Consider the following 20,761-nt stretch of genomic DNA (forward strand, 5'->3'; position numbering starts at 1 on the left):
GGCCGGGATACCACGGACACCGCCGCGTGCATTCGGCCTTACACTGCTTGATATTCGGACCAATTGCCGGGAACCAGTGCTCATAGGAATGCCCATTCCTGATATTGGGCCGCTGATCAGCTGATAAAAGCAATCACTTGACGGTTGATTTGTATATTTTATCAAGATGAATATAGATCGATGTGATAATGCAGCCCTCAGACCAAAAAAGGTTGAGCACCCCTGCTTTAAATGGGGCTGACCAATGAACCGCTAGGCCATGTGACCAATGAACGTTACTTCCCTGGCCTCGCGCCATGGCCTCTTTAACCTTTTAACAATCACGGTAAAATTTGGAAAAACCCTCCCAAAAATGTCACTTTTTTATTGAAGATTTTTAATAGGTGTCTACAGTAAAATGGCACATTTTTATATATATTTTTTTACTATTTTTCCTTTCCTCCTCCTGTCAGCTCTGCAACTGCTCCCTCTCCTCCTCCAGACAGACAGGGGGGGGGGCTACTTTAGCTGCTCATATCTCTGGTTTGGTACCAGCTAGAGATATGGGCTTTGTATTGTGTTAATGACAGCAATATCTTCAGTACATGGTAAGATATCACTTTTAGAAATGGGATACAGTGGATGCAGCTGAAAGTGAAAGTAAAAACAGGTTTACCTGCGATTATTCCAGACTTTATTTCTAAAGCTTGGACTTTAACTGTCATTTTGGTCTTGTATGAAAGCCTGGAATACCATACCATGAGATATCAGCAGCTAAAGCAGCCCTCCTGGAATGGCCAGGGATGGAAGTGCACTACTTGGGGTTCTTAAAGGGAAAGTGTTTTTGTCGTGACGCCAGTTGCATTTCAGGAACGAGGGACAGTCCCCTTTTAGTAGGAATGGTGGTACCCAGGATAGGAATGCCAAAGTGGTGCAAGGGTGGCCTAATGTCCCTTGGTGGTGTAGCACGTGTCACGGTGCTCCTACCTGGATACACTGGAAACCCCAAGCGTGGCCGATCACTGCAGTGAAAAGGGTAGATGAAGGAACAAATTGAGTACAGACCTCTGCTGTCAGGATTAAATAGAAACTTTTCCTTTCTGCTGTACTTAACTTTCTGTAGTCTGACTATGTCTTTAGCTTTGTCTGTATTTTTATCTTTATCCAGGGAACCTTTCCTCCTGGCTTCTCTTAGGCTCTCTAAAGAGGGTAGACTAGACTCTGCACACAACCTTTCACCTAGAAGGGGAAGGCTAGACTGACCTTCACTAACTAAACTCCTCCCTCTCTAGAGAGGGCTGGAATGGACAAAAAGGTTCCATTCCAGATAAACTAGCTCTGCCAATATTACCGCCATCTGCTAATTATATAAATGTACTTTAAGATACAGAACACAAGCCCTAGTAAATCTGGAGTCTCCAGTGTTCCAGAATGTGATCATTTTGGAGAATGATGAACCTTCTCTTCTCTTTTCAGACTGTAGCCGGGAATACAACCAGTCATTTGGGTACTTGAAAAGTCCAGGCTGGCCGGGGAGTTACCCAAACAAAGTGGAATGTGACATAATCCTCAGGGCTCCGGAGAACCACTCAATATCTCTCTTCTTCCATTCATTTCATCTAGAGAAAGTTGGTTCAACATGTTACGACTACCTAGACGTAAGCATTTGACAGATGTCTCCACTGATTTGACTAGAAATCCTTAGCGGTTTGCATTGTAGCTCTTAGGGTGCATGTGGGCTGTCCTGTAGATGGTCTGAGCCTGATTTTTACCTATGAAACTTGCTGACCACGTGCGCTTGGCAGCTGAAGACATCTGTGTTGGTCCCATGTTCATATGTGCCCGCATTACTGAGAAAAATGATGATTCAATATATGCAAATGAGCCTCTAGGAGCAGCGGGGGCGTTGCCGTTACACCTAGAAGCTCCACTCTCTCTGCATGTGCAGAACAAAAGTTAATATTCACTGCTGATAATAAAAGCTACGCAAATTGTATGTTTATCATGCCCTCTCCAGACCCTATCTAGCACTGTCAGCAGTTTAGTATGATCAAAACTGCTGACAGACTCAACTTTAAAGGCTATGTACAAGTTTGGTGGCAAATTTTTGTATTATTATATTGTACTCATTTTCAGCTAAAAATGAGTTTTTCAATTGGTCTTTATTAAAAATATTGAGTCTTTTTCTCTGCATAGCTTTGAGTTTGTCTAGTAGCTGGTTCAGAATTTTCTCTCTGCGACATCAGTCAGGGAGCTGACGGGCTCCTTATCTCTGATCTCTGACATTATAATCACTCATTATGGCTCAGTTCTTATCTTACTGATAAGAATGTGGCTTAAATAAGTGTTTATGACTTCTTAGTAGTATAGAGATAAGGGTTATTAGATGAACGGCACAATGTGAAAGTGAAAGTGCCAGTCACACAGCTAGAAAAACAGTTAACCCTTAGTGACAGAACAGCTCAATATTTTTATTAAAGACCAATTGAAAAAATAATTTTTATCCCGAAATGAGAAAAATGCAATCATAAAAATTTGCCCCGAAGGTGTCCATAGCCTTTAAATAGTACAGTGTTTCTCAAATAGTGGGGCGCGCCCCCCAGGGGGGGCGCCAGGCTCCGTAAAGGGGGGCGCCGGGCGGCCGACAGCTCGCAGTGTAATATGCGGCAGGGAGATGAGCGCTTCCATTGTGGAAGCGCTCATCTCCCTTCCTCTGATCAGAGGCCGGCACAGGCGCTGGACTCGATGTACGGAGTGGGGGCCGGAGGAGGGACTGGGAGGAGGAGCTGGGGCCGGCAATAGCGGTGGGGCGGTGCGGTCACTGTACTATAGCCCCGCCCCACCGCTCCCTCCGGTATACTATTATAAAATGTATTATTGAATTGAAAGTAATTAAACATGCCCCCCTCACTCATAATAGTACCGTATATCCGAATTTCTTCTGTATAATGCCGGCAGGCAGGCCGGGCGGCCGGCGCGTCCCTCAGTGACGTCACTTGTCTGCGACGCCTGCTTTATGAATGAAGTGACGTCACTGAGGGACGCGCCGGCCGCCCGGCCCGCCTGCCGGCATTATACAGAAGAAATTCGGATGGCACAATTTCTTCTGTATAATGCCGGCAGGCAGGCCGGGCGGCTGGCGCGTCCCTCAGTGACGTCACTTGTCTGCGACGCCTGCTTTATGAATAAAGTGACGTCACTGAGGGACGCGCCGGCCGCCCGGCCCGCCTGCCGGCATTATACAGAAGAAATTCGGATATACGGTACTATTAGGAGTGAGGGGGGCATGTTTAATAACTTTAAACGGCGGCGGCGGGCACACGGAATCTGTGGATGACACAGTTAAGGGGTGGGGGTCTGTGGATGGCACATATATAACAGTGCCAGCCACAGATCCCCCTGTAACAGTGCCAGCCACAGATCCCCCCCCATAAGTGTCCGTCATCCACAGATCCCCCCCATAAGTGTCCGTCATCCACAGATCCCCCCATAAGTGTCCGTCATCCACAGATCCCCCATAAGTGTCCGTCATCCACAGATTCCCCCCATAAGTGTCCGTTATCCACAGATGCCCCCCATAAGTGTCCGTCATCCACAGATCCCCCCATAAGTGTCCGTCATCCACAGATCCCCCCCATAAGTGTCTGTCATCCACAGATCCCCCATAAGTGTCCGTCATCCACAGATCCCCCCATAAGTGTCCGTCATCCACAGATCCCCCCATAAGTGTGTGTCCGTCATCCACAGATCCCCCCATAAGTGTGTGTCTGTCATCCACAGATCCCCCCATAAGTGTCCGTCATCCACAGATCCCCCCATAAGTGTCTGTCATCCACAGATCCCCCCCATAAGTATCCGTCATCCACAGATCCCCCCATAAGTGTCTGTCATCCACAGATCCCCCCCATAAGTGTGTGTCCGTCATCCACAGATCCCCCCATAAGTGTGTGTCTGTCATCCACAGATCCCCCCATAAGTGTGTGTCCGTCATCCACAGATCCCCCCATAAGTGTGTGTCTGTCATCCACAGATCCCCCCATAAGTGTCCGTCATCCACAGATCCCCCCATAAGTGTGTGTCTGTCATCCACAGATCCCCCCCATAAGTGTCTGTCATCCACAGATCCCCCCATAAGTGTCTGTCATCCACAGATCCCCCCCATAAGTATCCGTCATCCACAGATCCCCCCATAAGTGTCTGTCATCCACAGATCCCCCCCATAAGTGTCCGTCATCCACAGATCCCCCCATAAGTGTCCGTCATCCACAGATCCCCCCATAAGTGTCCGTCATCCACAGATCCCCCCATAAGTGTCCGTCATCCACAGATCCCCCGATAAGTGTCCGTCATCCACAGATCCCCCCATAAGTGTCCGTCATCCACAAGCGGCGTCCCACACGGCATCGGTTGCCTAGCAACTCTACGGCTGGAGAGAGGGAGCCCCAGTAGCAGTACTTATAACAATTTTATAGACAAATGATACTATTTACAGTCGCGTGCGCGGGGGGGGGGGGGGGGGGGGGGCAATATGTTTTCTTCTTCCTAGGGGGGGCATGACAGAAAATAATTGAGAAGCACTGAAATAGTAGAATGTTTGTTGGAGCTCAGATAGGGGATCTGAACTCTGATATAGGGTTGTCACGCTTCGGTGTGGGAGGGAAACAGCACACCGAGCATAGGAGGGAAGGGGGGAACAGGGAATCAGGCCTGAGAACTAGGGAAGGAAGATGGACATCTCCTAGTAAAACCCTAACCAAAATCCTGACTGACTACCAGTATGAACAGACCCCAGAGGTAGGTGTGTTCAGGGCAAGGGACAAGGTGGCAGGGACGAGACTACCTGTTCCTCCAAAAGGAAGGACGAACAGGAGTCTCCTACAGGCCTTATACAACAACAGGGAAATGCAACACACAGAACCCAAACAAAAACACAAAAAGGGAAAGGAAAGACTTAACTTCAAAGGGGCAATGGAAGCACCAGGAACTAGCTCCGCCGAGATTCACACACAAGCAATCCACAACATAAACTGCACAGCATAGTGGGAGAAGCAACTATAAATAAGGAAGGTTAAATGCCCACATAAGCAACACCTGGAGGCAAGGAGTGGGGCCATTACCAGAAACAACACAGACGCCTATTGATCCTCAAGGAAAACCTGTCAGATCAAACCACATGTTGCCAGTCTCACAGATCTCCTGCCACCTGTCGCGGAAACGTCTGTGACAAGGGTCCCGTGGTAGTGCACGCCCCCACAACGGACACTGTGGCCCCCCTATTTCTCTATGACATTCTTGATAACATTTCTCACTACATTTTCCTGCATTTCAACATAAGTTATATCCACGATTTTCTCGTCTTTGGTAATCTGCAGGTGAGGAACGGAAGCTCTCGTGATTCTCCGCTGCTCGGTACATATTGTGGAAACAGTCTCCCTAACCCAATATTTCACAGAAATAATCTTCTCCATCTGTTTTTCAAGTCTGATATTATCACATCTAGAGAGGGATATGAGATTATCTGGACGTCCTCTCCAGCAGGTAAGTAATGCCTCAGGTCTGACGTGTGGAACTACAAGTAGCAGCTTGAAAGATGAAACCATCTGCTCCTTATATGTGATAATTGCTGATTCTATCTTTACCTCAACAATTGCACATTATGGGGGTCACTTACCTTTCATAACTGTCAAGGCATAATTAATTAATATATTTGGTAACTACATAATAATAGCAATAAAGAGGCCTATGTGTTAGGTCAGGGATGCCCAACCCGAGGCCCTCCAGCTGTTGTAAAACGACAACTCCCACCATGCTTGGCTATAGACTGATAGCTGTAGGCTTTCCGGGCATGCTGGGAGTTGTAGTTTTGCAACAGCTGGAGGGCCACAGGTTGGGCATCCCTGTGTTAGGTAATGAGCGACTGCTATTGGACAGGAGAGGTCACCATTCATGCTACTGGAGGGTATGACGGTATTGCAAAAAAACACATAAGTAACCATCGTGTCATCCGCAGGTTGTGGAGGGACCTTGTTTGGTGATCACGGCTCATTTACCAGTCCTGAATATCCTGCGAGTTACAGCAACAACACAGACTGCGAATGGACCATAGCTGCTCCTTCCAGGAGGGCGGTCAGCATAAGCTTCGATGCATTTAGCATGGATGATCCAGGAGATTGCGAGAAAAATTTCCTCAGGATTTACGATGGACCAGACCCCACCTCGCCGCTCATCAGAACATTTTGTGGATTGGTATGTTCTATGGAATTTTTTTTTCATTTGCTTTCTATAGCAGTTATTTTGTAAGCTCGAGTGCCCTCTAGTGGCCAAAAGGGGACTTTTCAGGTTTAGATTTTTTGTTCTTTTATTTAGCACCTCAGATGTCGAGGGAGAGAAATGGGTCTTCTGTTTTGCAGAAACTGTGCTGCTTTTGTTCATAGGCCGTGCCTAATATCTTCCATTTCAATGGAGATAAATACATTTAACCCTTGACTGGGGCTCAAAAAGGCCTGAATGTCCAGGCAATTTTTTCGTGATTTTGTGCACGTGGTGGTTTAGTGACCCTAACTTTTTTGTTTGACTACCAAAATAATTTTTGCGATGTTTTTTACTTGACACTTAGGACTTTTTATTAGACTGTTTTTTAAGAGATTTATTTTCCCTTTTTTTAGGTTTAATTTGGGAGAAAACTGCTAAGTCTTATTAAAAAGATTTTTTTTATTATAGTGTTTTATTTCTTAAACTATTGCAATGGGTTCCCTATTTAGTGATGATCATTTTGATATATAACATGCATAGGTTTTAATGGAAAAGGGCGACTATTGTGATGGTCTCTGTTAGCGATGGCATTTAAAAAAAAATTAATTTACATTTTTTTTAACTTATATTTACATTTTTTTGGGCACATAATATGTCCTCCAGGAGGTCATTAAAAGACCTCTGGAGCACACTGACCTCCGGGACAAACAGAGGTAGCGTTTCGCCCCCTGCTCCCCTTCCTTTGCGGTCGTGCAGCGCTCTCCTTCCAGCACAGGAGAAGGCAGGAGCAGTAATAAAAGGCTCCTGCCTTCTCCTTAGGGTCCCTGCTGTGTCTCACAGCCGGGACCCGACCTGTACCTACTAGATTGCAGGAGCAGGAGCTTTAACCCCAGAGCTGAGATTAAAGGGCTGTCTGACCATTCATACAGGTGCTATCTGCCAGATAGGGCGTATATAGCCAGTGGGCAGTCGGGAAGGGATTAACAATAGTATTGTGAGGATGACATACCAGATACATTACACCATGGATATGGATATTGTACATCAGTGCAGTTAATAAAGGCACATATCAATAAAAAAAACTTGGCGTAATATTGGATTGCAATTGTATGTTTCCTAGCGCTATCACGCTGGCACCAGTCTGATAAATGTGGTGTCATGCCCTGCTCAGGCTATATGCGGAGGTCTGCCAGGTTAGCAGCACGCGTGTAGCCTTTTGTTTTGGAGTTGAGCTATATCCGCCTCCCTTTAGGTGCACTGGGTGGGGTCGTTGGTTTGAGTTAAATTACACCCGCTCCCAGTGTCCTGTGTGGGTTATAGCTTCTGTCTGGCTCTGTGAAAGGAAGGAAAGAAGGATTTGCTGTTCCTGTTCAGAAAAGATAAGTTGTTTTTTGTTTTCTTGTGGTTGGCTGTCTAGGCTGTTAGAGAGACGCCTGCCCCCTCCAGGTTCTGAGGGAGCAGGCTGCCTCTATCCCCTTTTCACCATCTTAGGGATTTTAGGGAATTTTCAGCCCAGGCACGAGGACACGTTATTCCCACCTTCAGGGTCTGAACGTGGGCATAGAAGTATAGGGAGAGCTGGTGACCTTGATCCCCAGCTTCTCGCCTAGACACTTGTTTGTTTATTTTTCTGTGTATCTGGTATCCTGTCCGCCGTGACATGTGGCCCACGGTGGTGACCTTAATGCGTAATAACTTCTTAAAAATTCCACTGACAGGTAGCCTAAAACAAAAGGTTATCAAACAAGTATACTTCACCTGCTTGACCCAAACATACATAATGATCAGAGTCTTAAAGGAGTCCTTTGAGGATATGATATTAATTAAATCACAGAAAACAACAATTTTTCATTGGAAACTGTTAAAAAAAATCCTTCCGGAAAATGCTCCTATTTCTGCTCCAGGCCCCAAATTTCCTTTTTCCACATTTATTTTGTATCAGACCCTTTCTGAGTGGCCAGAACAGCGGCAGGGTTCATACTTACTTGGTCCCCGTTGCTGGGTTCCAGCTGCCTCCATAGGTCCTGGATCTCTGTGAATTAACATTGTACGTGCCAGTGATTGGCTGCAGTGGTGATCTGTCCCCCTTGCGGCAGGTGACCCAGTGACATACTGCATGGGTGACACTTCAAGTGCACTCCCGTCAATAGGATATTGATTCCCAGAGACCCAGGAACTGCAGATGTGGCTGTGCAGTGATGGAGCCTGAACCCAACGGCGGAGACCTGGTAAGTATGAACTCGGATCTACGGATCTGGCCATTCTGAAGGGGTCTGATTTAAAAAAAAAAAAAAAAAAAAAAGTTTAAGGTTGAATAAAATTCTGTTTTCTTGCAGCCACCACTAGAGGGAGCTACCTACATTGAACAAAATAATAGTAAACTCCTAAGCTCCCTCTAGTGGTGGCTGCAGGTAGCCAAAAAGTTATGTTTAGTATATCTGGTATAGTAAAAAAGAAATCAGCACAGAATTTTAGACCAAAAAAATGAGGAAGATAAATGGACAGGCATTATATTTGGTTAATAATGGGTTAACTACATACTGAAATAACCATTTAATTACAGTTTTCCCCCCCTTTTTCTTGTTTTATTTACAGGATGGAAACATAGCATCGTTCAACACCACATCTCATCATGTGTTCATCAAATTTCATGCCGATTACGCTGTGATTCCGTCATATTTTAGAATTGTCTGGAGCTCTTAGAGAGGGAAAGAAGCCGTGGAGACGGAAACTCACACTGGGTTTACATATTACACTGGTATCGTAGCCGTCAGAAAACGGAAGTCAGAAGGAATTTACACTGAAGCGTCACCTCCATAAGGTGGCCAAACCATCGTCATATTCACTTACACTACACAAGCTGCCATTGAATAATGTAGAATGTGAGATTTTTGCTATCATTCAAGGTTGTGAAATATTAGTAAATAAAAATATGTTAATAAAATGAATGGAAAAAAATGAAAAAAGTTTTTTGGGTGTGTGTTTTGGTATCTCTGGGTTTACAAAACATTGATTCCCACATACACATTACTGGCAATAGGCTTCATATAGGAAAGCCTTTCAGGACTCCACAGACCAGCATTGGGATGATGAGGCCTATAAAATATTTTTTATCTTTTAATTGTAATATTCTGACCCCCATAACTTTTTATAGCTATGTCTATGGAGCTGTGTGAGGGCTCATTTGTTGCCAGACGATCTGTAGGTTTTATTCATACCATTTTGGGGTGTGTATGACTTTTTGATTACTTTTTATTCATTTACAGGGAGTGCAGAATTATTAGGCAAGTTGTATTTTTGAGGATTAATTTTATTATTGAACAACAACTATGTTCTCAATGAACCCAAAAAACTCATTAATATCAAAGAATATTTTTGGAAGTAGTTTTTAGTTTGTTTTTAGTTTTAGCTATTTTAGGGGGATATCTGTGTGTGCAGGTGACTATTACTGTGCATAATTATTAGGCAACTTAACAAAAAACAAATATATACCCATTTCAATTATTTATTTTTACCAGTGAAACCAATATAACATCTCAACATTCACAAATATACATTTCTGACATTCAAAAACAAAACAAAAACAAATCAGTGACCAATATAGCCACCTTTCTTTGCAAGGACACTCAAAAGCCTGCCATCCATGGATTCTGTCAGTGTTTTGATCTGTTCACCATCAACATTGTGTGCAGCAGCAACCACAGCCTCCCAGACACTGTTCAGAGAGGTGTACTGTTTTCCCTCCTTGTAAATCTCACATTTGATGATGGACCACAGGTTCTCAATGGGGTTCAGATCAGGTGAACAAGGAGGCCATGTCATTAGATTTTCTTCTTTTATACCCTTTCTTGCCAGCCACGCTGTGGAGTACTTGGACGCGTGTGATGGAGCATTGTCCTGCATGAAAATCATGTTTTTCTTGAAGGATGCAGACTTCTTCCTGTACCACTGCTTGAAGAAGGTGTCTTCCAGTAACTGGCAGTAGGACTGGGAGTTGAGCTTGACTCCATCCTCAACCCGAAAAGGCCCCACAAGCTCATCTTTGATGATACCAGCCCAAACCAGTACTCCACCTCCACCTTGCTGGCGTCTGAGTCGGACTGGAGCTCTCTGCCCTTTACCAATCCAGCCACGGGCCCATCCATCTGGCCCATCAAGACTCACTCTCATTTCATCAGTCCATAAAACCTTAGAAAAATCAGTCTTGAGATATTTCTTGGCCCATAGAAACATAGAAACATAGAATGTGTCGGCAGATAAGAACCATTTGGCCCATCTAGTCTGCCCAATATACTGAATACTATGGATAGCCCCCGGCCCTATCTTATATGAAGGATGGCCTTATGCCTATCCCATGCATGCTTAAACTCCTTCACTGTATTTGCAGCTACCACTTCTGCAGGAAGGCTATTCCATGCATCCACTACTCTCTCAGTAAAGTAATACTTCCTTATATTACTTTTAAACCTTTGCCCCTCTAATTTAAAACTGTGTCCTCTTGTGGTAGTTTTTCTTCTTTTAAATATGCTCTCTTCCTTTACCGAGTTGATTCCCTTTATGTATTTAAAAGTTTCTATCATATCCCCTCTGTCTCTTCTTTCTTCCAAGCTATACATATTAAGGTCCTTTAACCTTTCCTGGTAAGTTTTATCCTGCAATCCATGTACTAGTTTAGTAGCTCTTCTCTGAACTCTCTCTAGAGTATCTATATCCTTCTGGAGATATGGCCTCCAGTACTGCGCACAATACTCCAAGTCAGGTCTCACCAGTGTTCTGTACAGCGGCATAAGCACTTCACTCTTTCTACTGCTTATACCTCTCCCTATACATCCAAGCATTCTGCTGGCATTTCGTGCTGCTCTATTACATTGTCTTCCCACCTTTAAGTCTTCTGAAATAATTACTTCTAAATCCCTTTCCTCAGATACTGAGGTCAGGACTGTGTCAAATATTCTATATTCTGCCCTTGGGTTTTTACGCCCCAGGTGCATTATCTTGCACTTATCCACATTAAATTTCAGTTTCGGGGCGTGGCTTGACCGTCCGGCAAGATGGACGTGTGAGTGAGGAGCTCCGCTGCCCTGCCGTTACATAGAAGCTCCATATGCACGGTGACCGGGTCCTATGGGGAAAACGCTTACCTCAAAGAGAGGGAGAAGTAACCCGCACCCCTACTGAAGAATCAGGACATCTCGGTCTTCCTGGACCGCCGCGCTGCAGCTCCGTCTGCTTCAGGAGGGCTGTGGCGCGAATCAGTGGCGGGAAGCACTGCTGGAGGTAAAGGCAGCAAAGCGCTCCTGATACAGCGCAAAGAAAGAAGTGACCCACTCACAGTGAGTTCCTCTCCCCTATCCCCATTAGCGGAGGAGTTTCCCTATAAGCCAAGGGGGCAGAGGCTGTTTGAAAGCGCAGGGGAACATTCACAGGGGACGAATTCCCAGACGGGCATCCCGGCCAAAATGGCCCCGAAACGAAATAACCCTCCTGCTACTCCAACGCAGCGTAGAAGGGATTGGGCAGAAGCCCCAGAGGTCCATAGCCATATAAATAAGGAGAAAGCTATGGGGGAAGATATATCCTGGGACTCACAGTCAGAGATGAATGAGGAGCTGGAAGACAGTGCCCCACAGATGTCACAGGCTTCAGCTTCCCTGAGACAGTCGCTGCAGCACCTCCCTACTAAAGAAGACTTCAAGAACCTGATAGTTGAAGTTAGGGATACATTTAAAGCTGAAATTTCGTCCCTACGCCAGGACTTCCAACAAGTTACAGCTAGGGTAGATTCCCTAGAAATTGAGCATGACACTACGCGCAAATATATAGCTCATCTGCAATCTACTGTAGAGAAATGTACTATGGTGGTCCGAGAAAACACAAAGCATTTGGAAGACCTGGATAACAGGGGCCGCAGACATAATATTAGAGTGAGAGGCTTGCCAGAACCAGATTCGGAAGAAAACCTACATGAGGTCCTGAATGGATTATTTAACTTCATCTTAGAAGCTCCGGCAACTCACGTTATCAAAATGGACCGCGCCCACAGGGCATTGCGACCCAAAAATATGTCAGCACAGCCTCGGGATGTTATATGCTGTGTCACAGACTTCCAGGTGAAAGAAGCCATAATGACCAAAGCCCGTGCTTTGAGGGCTATAGATTTCCAAGGAGTGCAGGTGCAACTATACCAGGATTTATCGTGGCTCACCCTGCAAAAAAGACGCCACCTCCAGCCCTTATTACATTCCATGAGACAGAAGAAAATTCCATATCGCTGGGGCTATCAGTTTGCGCTCATTGCTAACAAGAATTTACCAGCTTTTTGTACTACTCTGGGAATCTCGGAGCCTCCTATTGATGACTGGGAGATTCCGGACCCGCAGATGGCGCCCCCTCCAATTTGGAGTCAAGTGAAAAGCAAAAATCGCAGGTCCCAGCCAAGAGAAGAGTCCAGGGGGATGAATGCAAGAGATGATCCAGCCTGACTAGATATGTCCTGAGTCATAAAATGACGCTTGCTTCTTGCAGTTTATGTCGCTATATAAGGCGGCTGTTGTTCCGCATATATTTCTGATACCTAATCGTTCAGGAAACTCGTGTTCTTGAGCCTTTGGAAGTTCAGTAGTTTCAAGTATTGTTTAAAAAATGTATGAGCACTCACGTCGGATGTGTTCAACCATGCCACCACAGGGGGGAATGTTGTTGTTAGCCCTCTTCCTTTTCTCAGCTCTTTATAGAGTAGGGAAGAAGAGAATGGGCTATAATATGTGTTCTAAGCCTTTTTTCACTGCCCTCATCTGGACTTTAAAGTCCAATGTTTGGATAATTCCTGTTATTATTTTTTACATGTATGTGTCTTGTGTGTTCCCTTACATCCTCGTGTTCCATGTGTCGTATTACCTGTCTAATGTATCTAACGTTACTGCTGATGATTTATTCCAGACTTTCATTTGGAGGGACCGGGGTGTGTTCTCCTGGAGGAAAGATGTGTCCGGCCTAAATAGCAAGTATATGGCGCAGCCATTATTTCCGCCATGGTCAAGTGTATGTCCTTGAACGTTAAGGGCCTGAACTCCAATGTAAAACGGAGACTGGCCTTGACGGAGTGTCGCGCTCAAAGAGCGGATATAGTCTTCCTCCAGGAGACACACTTTGATAACACTGGAACGTTTAAGTTTGCTAGGGGTATGTTCCCAAAGGCCTACTCGGCTTCTAGTGGGCAAAAAAAAGCAGGAGTAGCGATCCTTTTATCTGCTAGCTGTCCGCTCCAAGTGACTAATCAGATCTCGGATCCTCAAGGGCAGTTTGTTATATTGCAGGCCACTATGTATGGTACTCCTATAATATTATGTAATTTATATGCTCTAAATGCCAAACAGATTCCTTTTATTGCCAGAGTATTTGCTAAATTATCTCAGTTACTACCGGCAGCACTCATTGTAGGAGGAGACTTTAATGTCTCTTTCTCTGAACTGCATGATAGACAGACCCTGTCAGGGAAGTCCCCCTCTAGAGAACAGGCCAGATTATCTCGTCTTTTTAGACGTCTGGTGAGACGATTTGGGCTATTTGACCTTTGGAGAGTAAATTATCCTACAGCTAGAACGTACACATTCTACTCACACCCCCATAGTATGCATTCTCGTATTGATTATTTCTTAGGTAATGTCCCAGTTATGCGTTTAATGGTTGACGCTGATATAGGCTCTATCTCATGGTCACACCATGCGCCAATTTTTCTAAAGCTAAATACAGAGCACCCAATCACTAAGATTTGTCATTGGCGGTTGAATGAAAGCTTGCTTTCTAACCCCGTATCTAAACAGGAGCTACGAGAGGGTCTGTCAGAATATTTCTGTATCAACCAGCAATCAGTCTCCAATGTGTCCATCCTATGGGAGGCGCACAAAGCTGTCTTCAGGGGTAGCTGCATAGCTATTGGATCTAAGTTAAAAAGGGATAGGAACTTGCAATATTGTAGTATTAAAAAGGATTTGGAAAATTTAGAAGGCCAACTGGGAACCCGTGGTTCTCGCCACCTTTTGAGACGTATAGTTCTGTTGAGAGCTAAGCTGAGAGATCTGGCGTTAGTAAAGACAGACAAACTGCTCTTGTACTCCAGACAGAGATATTACGCGTGGGGGAATAAGTCGCACACACTTCTGGCGAAACAACTACGGGATTCCACTTTAGTCAACGCCCCGACGGCCATGAGACAAGCTGATGGCTCTGTTACCTATGACCCCAATAAAATAATGGCTCTGTTCCAAGAATATTATGAAAAGTTGTATTCTCTTCCTCTACAGGGAACAAGGGATCCTGTACAACAACGAGATCAGTTCTCTACTTTTCTTAAAAAATGTAAGCTACCTAAACTGTCTGATGACCTAGCAGCCACCCTTAATACTCAAATTACGGACGAGGAAATCACGGAAGTAATTAATAAGTTGCCAAACCGTAAGTCTCCTGGGCCAGATGGTCTATCGTATCTATATTATAAGACGTATATAGATATTTTACTCCCTCACATGGTTAAAATCTTTAACTCCTTCTTGGAGGGTTCCTCTATACCTGACACGATGCTGCAATCTTTTATTACTCTTATACCTAAGCCAAATAAGGATCATATGGATTGTGCGAACTATCGTCCTATAGCCCTCCTTAACTCGGACCTGAAAATATTTACAAAGCTACTGGCGAATAGGCTTGTTAGTCTGCTTCCGAGCTTGATACATAAGGATCAGGTTGGCTTTGTACTGCATCGCCAAGGAGGGGACAACACAAGGAGGACCATAGATCTGATAGAAGTCCTTAATAAGAGGAAACAGCAAGCATTGGTTTTAGGCCTAGATGCAGAAAAGGCCTTTGACCGCCTGAGCTGGCCATTTATGTTCTCTACGCTGCAGTGTTTTGGCATAGGGGGGCCCTTCCTGAAAGCTATAAGAGCCCTATACACCTGCCCCTCGGCTTATGTAAAAATGACACACGCTCAGTCAAAGCGGATACCTATCCACAATGGCACGAGGCAGGGTTGCCCGCTATCGCCACTACTCTTTGTATTATGCATAGAGCCGCTGGCAGCGCTAATTAGAACCCACCCTGACATTCAGGGAGTAGAAGTGAACAAAGTAGATTTTAAGTTGTCACTCTTTGCGGATGACATCCTCCTAACGCTAACAAACTTACATATATCATTACCAAATTTATTTCGGGTTATAGAGGATTATGGGAAACTGTCTGGATATAAGATAAATAAATCAAAAACAGAAGCATTACCTATCAATCTTCCTCCAGACGTTTTATGTGACTTACAAAGCAATTATCATTTTAAATGGAATGAGGTTGCCCTTAATTACCTGGGAGTAAAACTTACAAAAACCTATGGTACCCTCTACACCCATAATTTTGTACCACTCTTCCAAGAACTTAATACACTCATGGCTAAATGGATGCCCTTACCTATTTCTTTGTTGGGGCGTATCGCAGCGGTCAAAATGACTATATTACCCAAGCTATTATATGTGTTGGAAACTGTTCCAGTTCCGATTCCTAAAAAGGAGCTGAGAGCTTTGCAGTCTTCTATCCTTCGATTTGTTTGGAATGGGAAGAGGCATAGAATTGCATGCAATACCCTAACTGCTCTTAAATCGCAAGGGGGTCTAGGGCTTCCAGACATAGTGAAATACTACTGGGCGACGCACTTGCGTCGGATCCCGGCGTGGTCCTCTCTTCAGGCATTTTCTAGATGGATGGAGATTGAAAAGCTTTGGCTAGCCCCCATACATCCTAATGCTCTCCTGTGGTCCCCTATACCAAAAGATAGCTCTATCCAGTTGCTAGGCCCTATGTCACACACATACTCCGTTTGGAAATGTTGTAAAAGCAAATTCCCATTGGTTTCTGACAGACCCTCTCTGACTTCATTTCTATTTAACCCTGAGTTCAAGATAGGGATGCAGGGTATGCTCTTTAAACCATGGTTCGCTAATAAGCTATTTAGATTCGCTGACATAGTGGACTATAGAACTTTAGAGATTATATCTTTTGATTTGCTCAAGGAGAAATATAATCTTCCGGAGTCCTCTAGATGGCAGCATTTACAAATAAAACATTTCCTTAGATCTATGTTCCGAGATACGAAAGTGTCCATCCCGACACAGTTTGAAAAGTTATGCAAACTTTCTACCTCTACTAGGGGACTTATATCCGATATCTATGTCCTCCTCTCATCCCCAGAGCCGCCTCAGGTCCTAAGACATGCGTATATGTCCAAATGGGAGAGATATCTTGAGCGAGACATCTTGCCAAATGAGTGGCAGCTTATCTGGAGTAGAGCTGCATTGTCTTCCACCTGTGTGTCTTTTAGAGAGAATTCTTACAAGATATTAATGTTTTGGTATCATACTCCCCAAATGCTTAGGCATTTGAACCCTATGGTTTCTGGTACTTGTTGGAGGTGTGATTCAGGACAAGGGTCTTTATTCCACATTTTTTGGGATTGTTCATTCATATTCCCATTGTGGAGGGAAGTCCAGAATCTTTTATTGCAGCTTCTTAACGTCAAGTTTGCATTAGACCCCTATATGTTTTTACTGAACATGCCTCCAATGGTATTAAAGAAGCCGATACTTTGTTTGGTACTTATGTCTTGTCAGCGACAAAACGCCTCATTGCCCAGTTTTGGAAGAGACGGGACATACCTACTAATTCAGATCTGCTCACCAGTATTGCAGATATTAGAAGAATGGAGTATTTGACAGCAACTATTAATAACACAGTAGACAAGTTTAATAAGGTTTGGCAACCTTGGGATATTTTTTTTGATAAGTGAGACAAATATTCTCTTCCCCCCCCTTGATATGTTTATCCTTTTGTGTCCTGTCACGTTTTTCCCCTCCTTTTTGTTTTTCTTTTTTGTTTTGATAAATGTGTACTACCATTTTTAAAAGTGAGCTACATATACCCGGTTTCTGGGTCCTATTATTGCTTGTTAGGATTGAATATAGGGAGCTATATCTATATTGCCGCTTCTGCTATTTCATCCATTTAAAATTACTGACAGTTAATTGTTTACATGAAAAATTGTAAAAATGCACTTTTATTATTGTACTTTTTTCTCTAATAAAAAGACAATTATACAAAAAAAAAATTTCAGTTTCCAGAGTTCTGACCATTCTTCTAGTTTTCCTAAATCCTTTTCCATTTGGCGTTTCCCTCCAGGAACATCAACCCTGTTACATATCTTTGTGTCATCAGCAAAAAGACAAACCTTACCAGCGAGGCCTTTTGCAATATCACTTATGAAGATATTAAACAAAATCGGTCCCAGTACAGATCCCTGTGGAACCCCACTGGTAACATGACCTTGTTTTGAATGTTCTCCATTGACTACAACCCTCTGTTGTCTGTCACTCAGCCACTGCCTAATCCACTCAACAATATGGGAGTCCATGCTCAATGACTGCAGTTTATTGATAAGTCTTCTATGTGGGACAGTGTCAAAAGCCTTACTAAAATCTAGATATGCGATGTCTACTGCACCTCCACCGTCTATTATTTTATTCACCCAGTCAAAAAAATCTATAAGATTTGTTTGACATGATCTCCCTGAAGTAAACCCATGTTGTTTTTCATCTTGCAATCCATGGGATTTTAGATGTTCCACAATCCTATCCTTTAATAGGGTTTCCATTAATTTGCCTACTATTGATGTCAGACTCACTGGTCTATAGTTGCTCGATTCCTCCCTACTACCTTTCTTGTGAATGGGCACGACATTTGCCAATTTCCAATCTTCCGGGACGACTCCTGTTACTAATGATTGGTTAAATAAATCTGTTAACGGTTTTGCCAGCTCACCACTAAGCTCTTTTAATAATTTTGGGTGTATCTCATCAGGCCCCTGTGACTTATCTGTCTTCACCTTAGACAGCAAACTTAGAACATCTTCCTCTGTAAAGATACATGCATCAAACGATTTAATAGTCATTCTTTCTAGTGGAGGTCCTTCTCCTTTTTCTTTTGTAAAAACTGAACAGAAGTATTCATTAAGGCAGTCGGCTAGCCCTTTATTCTCTTCTACATACCTTCCGTCCTTTGTTTTTAATTTAGTTATTCCTTGTTTTAATTTCCTTTTTTCATTTATATATCTGAAGAATGTCTTATCCCTTTTTTTCATAGACTGAGCTAGTTTTTCTTCTGCCTGCGCTTTAGAAGTTCTTATAACTTGCTTGGCCTCTCTCTGCCTAATCTTGTAGATTTCCTTATCTTCATTGCTCTGTTTTTTTTTATAATTACAAAATGCTAGCTTTTTATTTTTAATGATTTGGGCCACTTCTGCTGAGTACCACATTGGTCTCCTCCTTTTTTTGCTTTTACTGACAAGTCTAATGCAATTTTCTGTTGCCTTCAATAATACACCTTTTAAGTAGTCCCATTTCTCCTGGACTCCATGTAATCCGTTCCAGTCTGATAAGGACTCATTTATGACTAATTTCATTTTTGAAAAGTCTGTTTTTCTAAAATCTAAAACTTTTGTTTTTGTGTGGTGAGACTCTTTCACAGTTCTTATATTAAACCACACTGACTGGTGATCACTAGATCCCAAGGTTTCGCCTACAATGACATCATATACCGAATCCCCGTTTGTGAATACCAAATCCAAAATGGCCTCCCTCCGGGTTGGCTCCTCAACCACTTGTTGTAGAGATAACCCCAGTAGGGAATTTAGAATATCTGTACTCCTGGTAGAACTTGCTATTTTGGTTTTCCAGTTTATATCTGGAAGATTGAAATCTCCCATAATGATAACTTCTCCTTTCATTGTCATTTTAGCTATTTCTTCAACTAGTAGATCATTTAGTTCTTTAACTTGACCAGGTGGTCTATATATCACACCTACACGAGTTACTGCATGGTTAGCAAACTGCAACGTAACCCAAACTGACTCTATGTTGGCCTCACCAACTTGTATTAGGTTAGATTTAATGCTATCTTTCACATACAGGGCCACTCCTCCTCCTTTCTTGCCTTCTCTGTCTCTTCTGTATAAAGAGTACCCTGGTATGGTTATGTCCCAGTCATTTCTTTCATTAAACCAAGTCTCCGTAACAGCCACTAAATCTACATTCTCAGATGCCATTATTGACCCAAGTTCATTGATTTTTTTACCTAAACTGCGAGCATTTGTAGACAGGACTCTGAGCTTATCATTTCTTAACCTCTGTGCTTCTGACCTGTTCTGGCATTGTTTCGGGGGGCAATTGGACTCTTTTATTTTCACTCTATTTCACTTTATTTTCAGTCTTGACGTTTCAGCTTGTGTGTCTTGTTCAGTGGTGGTCGTCTTTCAGCCTTTCTTACCTTGGCCATGTCTCTGAGTATTGCACACCTTGTGCTTTTGGGCACTCCAGTGATGTTGCAGCTCTGAAATATGGCCAAACTGGTGGCAAGTGGCATCTTGGCAGCTGCACGCTTGACTTTTCTCAGTTCATGGGCAGTTATTTTGCGCCTTGGATTTTCCACACGCTTCTTGCGACCCTGTTGACTATTTTGAATGAAACGCTTGATTGTTCGATGATCACGCTTCAGAAGCTTTGCAATTTTAAGAGGGCTGCATCCCTCTGCAAGTTATCTCACTATTTTTGACTTTTCTGAGCCTGTCAAGTCCTTCTTTTGACCCATTTTGCCAAAGGAAAGGAAGTTGCCTAATAATTATGCACACCTAATATAGGGTGTTGATGTCATTAGACCACACCCCTTCTCATTACAGAGATGCACATCACCTAATAAGCTTAATTGGAAGTAGGCTTTCGAGCCTATACAGCTTGGAGTAAGACAACATGCATAAAGAGGATGATGTGGTCAAAATACTCATTTGCCTAATAATTCTGCACGCAGTGTAATGGAAGGTAAAGTGATGAAAATTCAGCAAATGACCCATTTTTTTTTCTCCGTTATGCCATTCACCATATGGGATATGTTTTTTTAATATTTTTTAATAGTATGGGCATTTTCACAAGCGGCGATGCCCATGATCTTTAAACATTTTTATTGTTTATTTTTATTTTGGGGAAAGGGGGTGATATGAATTTTTCGATTTTTTTAAATAAATTTTTCAACTTTATTTTTATTTTTACTTTTTTTAGGTCCTCAGGTGTAATCATCAGATTGACATTTGTATAGAGTAATGGAATTCCCTCCATTATCCTATACAGAAATCATTATATTACAATTCAGTGCTGCCGCCTGCTGGCCTGAATTGTAGTATACAAGGCTCTGGCTCATTACTTACACTGACGAGCAAAAGGGTAAGGGTACCTTCACACTAGCGTTATTCTTTTCCGGCATTGAGTTCTGTCCTAGGGGCTTAATGCGGGGAAAAAACTGATCAGTTTTATCCTAATGCATTCTGAATGGAGAGTAATCCGTTCAGGATGCATCAGGATGTCTTCAGTTCAGTCGTTTTGCATTTTCTGGATGGAGAAAATACCGCAGAATGCTACGGTATTGTCTCCGTTTAAAATTACGGAAC

General features: G+C 43.4%; 1 protein-coding gene across 1 annotated transcript in view; it reads left to right on the forward strand.

Annotated features, from left to right (window-relative positions):
- The window catches only part of CUBN (cubilin), a 236,538-nt gene extending 227,543 nt beyond the window's left edge, over positions 1-8,995 (forward strand). Inside the window, exons 64-67 of the mRNA XM_040434511.1 lie at positions 1,456-1,637; positions 5,352-5,517; positions 5,990-6,225; positions 8,827-8,995. Coding sequence (XP_040290445.1) covers positions 1,456-1,637; positions 5,352-5,517; positions 5,990-6,225; positions 8,827-8,934 — 692 coding nt within the window. The 3' untranslated portion in view covers positions 8,935-8,995. The remainder of the gene's footprint in view (positions 1-1,455; positions 1,638-5,351; positions 5,518-5,989; positions 6,226-8,826) is intronic.
- The last annotated feature ends 11,766 nt before the right edge of the window (positions 8,996-20,761 follow it).

Source organism: Bufo bufo, chromosome 5, assembly GCF_905171765.1.
Source record: "Bufo bufo chromosome 5, aBufBuf1.1, whole genome shotgun sequence".
Classification (NCBI taxonomy): Eukaryota; Metazoa; Chordata; class Amphibia; order Anura; family Bufonidae; genus Bufo; species Bufo bufo.